General features: G+C 32.4%; 1 protein-coding gene across 11 annotated transcripts in view; it reads right to left on the bottom strand.

Moving 5' to 3' along the window:
* Positions 1-11,417, bottom strand: part of HACE1 (HECT domain and ankyrin repeat containing E3 ubiquitin protein ligase 1) — an 81,477-nt gene that overhangs the window by 67,618 nt on the left and 2,442 nt on the right. For 7 of the 11 annotated variants that reach the window (XM_011360716.2, XM_023530935.1, XM_011360712.2 and 4 more), the window contains exons 2-4: positions 7,461-7,515; positions 6,579-6,668; positions 5,971-6,075 (exon numbers count right to left, since the gene is read on the bottom strand). In XM_011360716.2, the coding sequence (XP_011359018.1) occupies positions 5,971-6,075; positions 6,579-6,668; positions 7,461-7,515 (250 nt within the window). Of the gene's footprint in view, positions 1-5,970; positions 6,082-6,578; positions 6,669-7,460; positions 7,516-11,417 lie in introns of those variants that run through there. The other 4 variants (XM_011360715.2, XM_023530936.1, XM_011360719.2 and 1 more) reach the window with 2 other exon arrangements.

Raw genomic sequence — 11,417 nt, 5'->3', positions numbered from 1 at the left:
CTACTATATGTATATACCACATTTGGCTTATCCGCCCATCAATGGACACAGATTGCTTTCGTTTAAGCTATTGTGAATAATGTTGCTATGAACATGGGTATACAAATATTTCTTCAAGACCCTGCTTTCAATTTTACTGAGTATATACCCAGAAGTGGAATTGTTAGATCATATGGTAATTCTATTTTTAATTTGCTGAAGAACCACCAAACTGTTTTTCAATGCATCTGTACCATCTTACATTCCCATCAACAGTGCACAAGGGTTCCAATTTCTCTACATATTCACTAACACCTGTTTTGGTTTTTTTTTTGATAGCTATACTAATGAGTGTGAAGTGGTATCTCATCATCATTTTGATTTGCATTTCCTTAATGATATGTTCTTAGTGGCCATTTTTATATCTTCTTTGGAGAAATGTCTATTCTATTCAAGTCTTTTACTTCTTTTTGAATTGCCCACCCATTTCATTTTGCTCACAATATTTCTTCTTAGCCTGATATATTACTGGTCGCTATTCAATATTCATCTCAATTTCCCCTTCATTAAATAAAATGAAAATGTATGTGGAAACAAAGTAATACATACAATATGTGTGTGTGTATATGTGTGTATATATATTGCTTTCGTTTAAGCTATATGTGTGTGTATATATATATATATATATATATATGTATACTATCCTTTATACATATATTCTTTGATTAAAGAAATATTATACAATCCATGGCATAAAAGTTTATGATCCAGTTGAGTACTTATATATAAATAATACAAAATAGTGTGTGTAGTAGTATATCATATATAGTATGTTATACAATACGGTGTATATATTATGTATACACAGTATCAGTATATATACACACACTAATATAATATGTATATATACATTAGTATAATATACTTGAGAACAGTATCTACAGACATAGTACATAGTATATAGAGAGTATTTAGCATATATGGTACATATGTATATATTACTATTTACTCAATTAGATAAATTTCTTCATGGCATGGATTATATATTTCTTTAACTCAGTGCTAAGTATAGTTAAGCACTCTCAATAAAACTATTAATTCTCAATCTTATAAATCAATAGCTAAAAATTTTATCGACTGAATAAATCTTTTAAACAAATTTCTTGCTTTGATTTTCATATCTGAAATGAAGTTAAATGTCATTTAAAAGCATTATAATCAAAGAAATGGAAGAAAATAAAGCTCTGAGTAAACTTATACTCAAACATTTACAAAGTTCTTTCATCTACCACTGTTACAAAAACCTTAGAAAATAAATCTTCAATAATTGTGAGAGGACAGACCAGAGAGTCCTATTAAAATACACTGTTTAAAATGTGTGTATGTACGCCCATGGACAGGCGCCTATATACGTATTGCTGCATTTCTAAAACCTATCGGAAGCCTGTTGTGCACCACTGGCCTAATTGCAAAACATTTAGGTGGAAACAGGCCAGTGAAATAGTCCCAAAGAAATGGTTAGGGAAGAGGCTAATGAAGAAAAGCAGCAATCCATAATGTTCTCCCCTCTCAAAAATGAACTGCAAAAGGTACAGGGCAATATGAGAGACATACATCCTCTTTTTCTTAACAATCATTATTGCTACTTTCTAGAACCTGAATTTAAGTCAAAACAACTCACTAAGTGAGCACCTGTTTTGCTAAAAATTGGACCTAAAATACTAACACATGGGGTCTGCCTTTTATGCGTTCACAATCTAGCCCAAAAAATAAAGAAAAAAATCATGTTTCAAATCTGACCGATATGAAACCTAAGGATACACAATAATTTTGAAGTCTTCCCTTTTAACATTCTCATACCATTGTGAGCGTGAGCAATGATGAATCCTCCTGTACAGGAAGCAACTATTTTCCTGCCCTGATGCTGCAACAATTTTAGGAAGCTTATGGTAACCCAAATAACACAGGGACCAATCATCTAAGTGCTCAGTGGAAGCTTAATGGGTCTTCTACAAAAAGGAGAGCAATTCAGTACTAATGCATCGAGCACTAATGCGTAAAGAGAGATAGATGCTAAGGCCATCTGAAAACGATAGCTGAGGGAACAAAATAAAAAACCAATCCCAAAAAACAGATGGACCAGCAAAAGTGGCAAAATTCCTCTATGACTATGTTTCAGTCTACACAAATTTAAACTCATAGAGAAATTTCTGAAAACACCAAAAGCAAATATTCATTGAACAACTCTAAGTTGTACGAGGCACACATTCAATAAATAATAAAAAGCAAAACAGTTAAGAACTGAAAGGCATCCAAACTGATGTTATGCTAGCATTGCGAACTCCTTATTCCTTTTCTCCTCACTGACTTGCATGTGAATCATGCAAACTCTCTTATATTTCTTCATCTTTAAAATGTAATGGCCTCCAACTTAAGTGTTCTCACAAAAAAAAAATAATAATAAATGTATAAGGTGATGGTAATGGATGTGTTCATTAACTAGATGGGAGGAATCCTTTCACAATGTATAGATATATCAAATCACTACAATATACATGTTAAATAGCTTACTATTTAATTTGTCAATTATACCTCAACAAAGCTGGGGGTGGGAGAGAAGTGACAGTCTCCAATGACTAAGTCTTCCTACTACAATGGCAGAAACATTTTATCCCTGCTGTGCACCAATCTGTCCTTTCATTTACAGTTGTTGAAACAAGAGTACTGAGATATTTTTCTATATGTAACTTTTCGAAAGAGCTTTGTCATTATCCCACCAATACCTGGGATAATGTATCTAAACCTGAGGTTAATTCGGCAAGGAAATGAATGATTTACTCTATGACGAACTTGGGTGTAACGCCCTACAACATATCTAATGTGGCCAATTATTATAAAACAATTGTTTAATCAGCACACTATAACCTATTAGAACAGTGGTCAACTACACTGGTTCACATGCAACATCAGGAAATGGGTCAGACCAGCTAGGGTAAAAGGATTAAGACTTTCCCTGTCCAAGCTAGACATCACTATGATTCTTTGTGGTTTCACTTTAATCCTTGCACGCAAAAATGTGGGCTCAGATTGATGCAACAGACAATTTTAACACCATCTCACTTAGGCAGCTGTCTGATCTACCTAGAATCCCAGTCCAAAATAGAAAACAAAAATATTTTCAAGAGTAATCAAAAGAAGAGACACATAGAGATATACTTTCATAGAGAAATTTTATAGCATTCAAAGATGTTTAAAAGATTGTCAAGCCCTGACTCAAAAACTTCTTTTCATTTTAAATGTCATTCCAACCATTTTGGTCTGATTTTTCAGTCCAACAGAATTTTAAGATATGAAAACAATGGTAGAGGAAGATACAGAGATGTGACATCTGAAATTCTTGACAAAAAAGGAGAGAAACCCATAACAAATGTAGTAGAATTTAAAACGGTACACAATAATATCATGGTGTTTATAATGATGATCGGAGTTATCAAGAAAACGTAAAAATACACTCACATTTTGGAAATACTACTTTTATAAGAAAAAGTTTATTTGATAAAAAAAATTAATGCAATCTCCATCAAAATCTCAACAGCAGTTTTTAAAGAAATAAAACCAAATAAAAATATTTGTATAGAAGCACAAAATAACCAATACTATCCCAAGGAAAAAGAATGAGGCTAGTGGTATCACTCTGCCTGATCTCAAATTATTTTACAAAGCGATGATAAGCAACACAATGATACTGGCAGAAAAACAGACACACAGACCAATGGAACAGAACTGAGAGTCCAAAAATAAACCCCCATACATTTGGGCAAATAATTTTCAACAAAAGAGCCAAAAACACACAGTGGAGAAAGAAAAGCCTCTTCAATAAATGGTGCTGGGAAAACTGGAAAGCCACATGCCAAAGAATGAAACTAGACTACTATCTGTCACCATACATCAAAATTAACTCAAAATGAATCAAAGACCTGAATGTAAGACCTGAAACAATAAATTGCATAGAAGAAAACATAGTTATAAACTCATGGACCTTGGTTTTAGAAAAGATTTCATGAATGTGACCTCAAAAGGAAGGGAAGTAATAGCAAAAATTAATGAATGGGACTATATCAAACTAAAAAGCTTCTGCACAACAAAAGAAACCATCAACAAGGCAAAGAGGCAACCATCCAAATGGGAGGAGTTACTTGCAAACAATGCCTCCAGTAAGGGCCTAATATCCAAAATATACAAAGAACTCATACAACTCAACAATTAAAACAAATAATCCAATTAAAAAATGGGCAGAGGACCTGAACAGACACTTCTCCCAAGAAGACATACAAATTGCCAATGAACATATGAAAAGATGCTCAGCATCACTAGCTATGAAGAAAATGCAAAACAAAACCACAATGAGATACTACCTCATACCTGTCAGAATGACTCATAAACAGGACAATAACAAGTTTGCAGAGGTTGTGGAGAAAAAGAAACCCTTATACACTTCTGGTGGGAATGTAAATTGGTACAGCCACTACAAAAAACAGTATGGAGGTTCCTCAAAAAATAATAGAATTACCATGTGACCCAGGAATCCCTCTTCTGGGAATTTACTGAAAAAAACTGAAAACATTTATCCGCAAAGATATATGCACTCCGATGTTCATAGCGGCTTTATTCACAGTAGCTAAGACATAGAAACATTCAGTGTCCTGAATGTTTGATGACTAGAAACATTCAGTGTCCTGAATGTTAGATGACTAGAAAGAGAAGATGTGGTACATACATACAATGGAATATTACTCAGCCATAAGAAAAGATAAAATACTGCCATTTGCAACAACATGGATGGATCTTGAGATTATCATGCTAAGTAAAATAAGTCAGAGAGAAAAAGTTGAGAACCATATGATTTCACTTATATATGGGATATAAACCTAAAAGCAACAAACAAACATGACAAACAGAGACTCATAGACATAGACATCGACATCGACATCAGATTAGTGGTTACCGGGAAAAGCAGGAGGTAGATAAGGGTAAAGGGGGTCAAATATATGGTGACAGAAGGAAATTTAACTTTGGGTGGTGAACACACAATACAATATACAGATAAGGTATTATTGAATTGTACACTTGAAACCTATACGGTCTTATTAACCAATGTTACCTCAATAATTTTAATTTAAAAAAAATTAAAAGGAGGGCTAATAAGTGCATTATCAAGTAAACTTTTTTTGTCATAATTAAAATGAAAACTAGTTTTAGAACTGAAAAGAGTAAGCAACCCTTATCTAGAAAGCTTACTCTAGTACAGCTCATTCTCAAATAATCACTATAAACAAACTGGGTGTAATATATCTACTCTTGGCTTTAATTCTAGTAATAAAATTAACTAAACAAGTAATGTGGAAACTAAGTCATGGAGTTAGATGTGGCAAAAGATTAGCAGGAAAAAAGACCCAAATAAAAAGGTTAAAAATTATGCTTTTCAGAAAATAAAATGTCATTATAATTCAAGTAAAAATGAACTTCAACAAATATATTTTCAAGAAGAAAAACATGAGTAAACAATTTAACAAATTATTAGCTATAACAGTTATTTAAAAATGGAATATAGGGGTGGCTCCATAATGTAGTGGTTAGCACATCTGCTTTACACGCAGAAGGTCCTGAGTTTGCATCCCAGGTGGAGCCACGGACCATACCCTGGGTGTGCCAGGCCCCGGGTGTGCCAGGCTCCAGGTGCACACCACGAGCGTGTGGGAGGAGACACCCCACCTTCAGAAATCCAGTTCTTAAGGGGAAATGGCAATATCCATAGGCCAGGGGTGGAAGTGGGGGGGGAGGGGGATTAAAGAGGGGCAAAAAATGGAATATAATGACCCAAGACCCTCTTCTCAAGGCAAATACAGGGTGAAACAAATATCACCAAATCAAGGTAAAGTGCCCTGAATACTGATATACAACTTAACCTACTTAAGAAAACAAAATATTTACCCATTTCTAGCTGCCAAATGAAGGGGTGTACAGCCTGAAATATCTTGATAGTTAGGGTTTGCTCCTTTCTTTAATAGCAGAACCAAGCATTCCACCGATCCACAACTAAAACAATATTAAAAACAGCTGAGAAGCATTCAATAAACAGCCTAAGTTGACATAGCTTAATTAAAAAACAAAATGCTCTATAAAGCACATTATTTTTGAGATGCACATTAACCTAAAATTTGATTAACTTCTGTCACAAATAATATATTTGTTAAAATATAAAGTCAATGACCTCATGCGTAGTTAGTATATAAAATCTCATATTGGTTGGATAAAAGAAAAATTTTAGTGAATTTAAATACATCCAGGAAAGACAATTCCCATGCCTAACCTACTGATTTTATCTAGTACAAGCTAAGACAGTAGATATGAGACTTGAGTCCAATCCCAAGGTTAACAATTTATTTAGAGAAAGAATATAAGCTTTGCACACTATTTCCTAAACAGATAACCACTCAACTGTCCTCATATCTTTCCATAATTACTGTAGGCCAACATTGATTCAAAGTTTCCTGACCATTACTCTAGAACAGACTTTAACTTAAAATCTTTAGACTTACTTTGCTGCAATGTGAAGCAAGCTTCTTTTCACACGTCCAAACGCATAATTAACATCAAACTTAGAATTTGATAGTAGCTCAGAAACAGACCTATGCCAAAAGAAAATTAAATAAGTTGATATGTTTTTTTAAAAAGTTTGAAAAGAACATAATAGCTAAAGTTAACAGCTCTTTAACAATTACTCAAAAGATTCCATCCCACATAAACCAAAAAAAAAAAACAAGGTACCACTCCCTAAGTACAGCATGGAAGGCAGCACAGTATCACCCAAACACCAACTGCCCTGACCTATAAACTAGTGCTGAAGGTTACTTAATCTGTGATCTATGTCATCTACTCTGAAGACATCTAAGTTGCCTTCAGTTCCCCTTAGATTCTTAAGAAACCTAGAGGAGGGCTGGCCTCTCCCCTTGCAAAAAGTGGAGCTCATCTATATTAATTTTGGCCAAATTAAGAAAAATCAGAGACAAAAAACATATTTTAATTCTATCAAACAGGAAGTTTAAAGCAAAAAATCATTTATATTTAAAATTTGTTTCAAAACATAGTTTCTCTTCACTTTCTTCTCATTACACCAAATTACCTGATGGCTGGCTACCTCATCCCAGTCAGATGGCTGTATCTTATGTGACTAACCAAATACCTGACTTAATATTGGACTACTCGTTTAGAAAATCTCTTACCATAGAATTTCACAACTGACATGGATCTTAGAAAAATCTTGTTTCTTAATTCACAAATGGAAAATTATAACAGATATTTAAAAACTTGCCCCAGGATAACATCTATGGTTCAAACTGCATGTGTGTGTATGTGTACACACAACATTTAAGTAAATTTACACTTACCAAAAAGTATAAATTTGTGAAAACGGCACTTACCGATGTTGATCAGCCATAACCATTGGCATTAATGTATAAACAGCGGTTTCATTATCTGAATTAAAAAAAGAAAAGAAAAAATTAATTTATCTCCTACTTTTTCCAAAGGGTGGTACTTTAGACTATTTTGGAGTTTTCTTAACTCCATATTAAAGGCAAGAAGAGGTGAAAGAAGGTTAAGAATAGTGCAAAATATCAGAGGTACTGAAAAATTTTCAATAATGCAGAATTTCTTATCCCCACTAATGCTTGTCCCCTCTACATCACCATAAAAGTGCTTAGCTTCTGGATTTGAGGAAACATTAGACAGCTAATATTTTCTGTAGCTTTAACAACTAAAATTTCTTTTACTTCCAATGAAGTGTTATCAACTTCATGTTTTATCATATTTACAAGTACTTTGGGGGAATTTTAAGCATATGTAGATATTAAAGATATATATGCTAAATAATTTTTAAAACATTAAATAGGCATATTACTTGCTTCTTGCCAATATTATAAAAAAAGAAATTATTTTAGAAGCTGTTATAAAACAGTGTTAAAGTCTTTTACTTGTTGGTTTAAACTATTCACATTTTCATTTACATCTTTTATAGAATAAATTCATAGAAACATTATCCAAAAGTAAAGGTTAGAAGTCAGCAACATCTATGATGACATATTATACTTATGTAAATTTTAGCTAGTGTTTGAATTTATTTTATTTATAATTGTCATTTCTCAATTCAATGCATATTGGAGGTTTAAGTTTATTAATAATTTATTTACAGAGAAGTAACAGTGACGACTCCCTATTAGCCCTTAAAAAATTAATAATGAAGCTTAAATTAATGAGTTAAAGTTTGAAGAGAAAGAGAATACTTATATAGTATCAAAGTATCTCCTAAAAATATTAATTACAAAGGAAAAATAGTAAATTTATAGTGGAGAACCCAACAGATATCACCTTAACTAAGTAATAAATGGTAACATTACCAAAAATGATACATATTGATATCATGTAGCCCCTGGTATGATCCACTGAGAATTGGCACATCACTTTTGTAATATTCTTGCCATTGTAATATTCTTGCCAAAAATGCATAACTTTAATCATGAGAAAACATTAGGCAAACCCAAATTAAGAGGAATTCCACAAAACTGATTAAAAAGTCTCAAAGCCATTAAAAACAAGGAAAGATTGAAGAACTGCCACAGAGTCAGGGGAGGCTATCGAAATATGACAACTAAATGTAATATGGTATCCTGGATTGCATCCTAAAATAGAAAAAGGACATTAGCGGGAAAACTTGTGAAATTCTAATAAAGTCTGTAATGTAGGTAATAGTATTACGCCAATGTTAATTCCTTAGTTTTGATAATTGTACCATGGTTGTGCGAGATGGGAACATTAGGGGAAGATGGGTGAAGGGTGAATGGGAACTCTGTACTATTTTTTGTAACTTTTCTGTAAATCTAAAATTTCTTAAAAATAAAAGTTAAAAAAAAGAAAAAGAAGAGGGAATTAGTATCATTAAAAGTCTTAAGAGACAAATCAACCAAATATAATGTATGGACTTTGGATACTGACTCAAACAAACCAACTGTAAGGGGATATTTCTGAGAAGGGAAACTGCATATGCACTGGGTATTTGATGATAATACAAAATTACTGTTAATTGTCTTAGCTTTAATAATGATTGTATGATGTTTGAAAAACATTAGGAATATATAATAAAATATTTAGAGAAAATAAGGAAAATAGTTATTACCATTTCTTCGCATTTTTGTTTGTTCTTTTATTATTTGGGTATACATACATGAAGAGCAGTTTAGTCCTAATCAACATTTCACAAGTTCAGTATGCACATACAACAACTCTTTAAGTATAAAAATAAAATACCAAAGAATCCTATTAATTAATAGTCAACATGTTTTAAGCTAACTAGCTTAAAGGCACTATTTGAAACACTTTACATGTATCATTTCTTTTATCCTCACAACCACCTTATGATATAGGTAGTATCATTATCCATTCCCATTTTACAAATGAGAAAACTGAAGACTGAGTAACAAGCTGGTGATAGTGGCATTAGTGGCTGGAATTCAAACCTGGATGATTCCAACCCCCACCCCGCCCTGCCGACCCCCAATAAAAATGTTACAGTGCACCACATACACTATCTGTTGTAACCAAAGGTCTAAAATACTTATTCTTCACATGTGCAACACATTCTAACTAGTTGTATTCTCTTCTATTTAGTTTTTTAAAATCATCATTGAAATTAAATTGTTCTCATTAACTATCAGTGAATCACACCACCAGTTGAAAAACACTGCACTTAAGCCTCTGTGGGCATGGCAACATTCTTTATATCTCATTTGATAAACACCCCAATAAAAATCTGAACTTCTAAACCATGACCATTTCAATTGTCACTTCATAATAAACAAAGTCATAAACAAGAAATACCTGTATCTATGAAACTTGTAAATCAAGATAGTACATAATTTTAAATGAGCATGAGTGAGCATCATAAAGTTCATATGAGTTTTATTTACAGGATGTCTATTTAGATAAAATTTAGAAACAGATCTTATTGTTTAAGTAACATCTAACCCTATGAAAATATAGCTTCCATAGACTAAGGGATATGAAGAAAATATAACCACAACCATAGTGCTAGAAGACGACTATCTAAGAAATAGTATATTAAGAATGGAATAAGATTTGGTGTCAGATGCTTCTTCTGTACTCTCATGAAGATACCCTGAGAACTAGCTAGATATACAATAAAGTTTTCAGACTAATAAGTAAAATTTAACCTCTCACTTTATCAGATATGTTGGCCATTTTTATTAACAAAATTTCAGAATCCAACAATAAATGGAAAATCTTAAACAGGGAGCTCATACTCATATTATACACAATTTCTCTTCGAACCATCAAATGGGAGCGATTTTTTAAAAACTGATAATTACTCTAATCAACATTCAAATATATGCTAAAATAGACTCATTATTTTATTAAACAAATTACATTCACTGTAATGCAGTAATTTCAGACTTTTCTCAAATAAGCAACAACATAAACCAACTTTTTAAAGTCAACTGAGAACGCACATCACTAAAGTAATTTCCTTTCATTTCTTCTCTCATAAGAATATTTCTGTCCACCCTGCCTAGGATGACTCAACAAATTGCACTTCATTACTTAGTGGCAATACTCTGATTGTCATCATCCCAAGGAAATAGAAATGTGTCCTCCCAGTATCCAATTCAGTAAATCAAATATCTGCAATTTAATTCTATGCAACAAGGTTAATTTTAGAGTAAAAGCTGATTAAAAACTTTCCAATCTTAATAATCTGTTCCAATTAAATGCTTATTAATCAATGAATTCTAACAAAGCAATTATTTCCTATATTTAGAGAGATCTCGTAACTTCTGATCAGTCCTTCAAATTCAAGCACAACAATCAGGATTTTCATTATTAGAATGTTATGCTCTTTCTCTCATCTCAAAGAATTCAAAGATTCATCAGAACTTAGGGACAAAGACAAAGAAACAAGATGAGCAAAAGCATAATCAAAGAAAAAAACATAAGCAAGATACCACTTTTGTCTAGAAACATAGGGAAAAGTTTCATTTTCAGTCCCTCTAGTTTCCAGGGTGTCTCAGACTGTTGGTGGAAACTCCAAAGTTTAATTGAGAGGGAACAGTCGCAATCTTAAAAATGTCAATATAATTAGATTTACAATTCTACTTTTATGTATTAACCTAAAGGAAATATTTACAGAGGCAGACTAACTTTAAAAAGTACAAAGCTGCTCCTCATAAAATCTATTATAAAAACAAAAATTAGATTCAATATTTGTTACACATATTTTATGAAATCCTAGTCATTAAGCACATTTAAAGATACAAAAAAAGTGGTTTTCTGAAAGCAAAATAAGATATGCAGTATGATCTTAATTT

The sequence above is a fragment of the Pteropus vampyrus genome, unplaced genomic scaffold (assembly GCF_000151845.1).
Source record: "Pteropus vampyrus isolate Shadow unplaced genomic scaffold, Pvam_2.0 Scaffold58, whole genome shotgun sequence".
NCBI lineage: Eukaryota > Metazoa > Chordata > Mammalia > Chiroptera > Pteropodidae > Pteropus > Pteropus vampyrus.
Note: the sequence above shows the minus strand (reverse complement) of the source record. Positions and strands in the feature narration are given on the sequence as shown.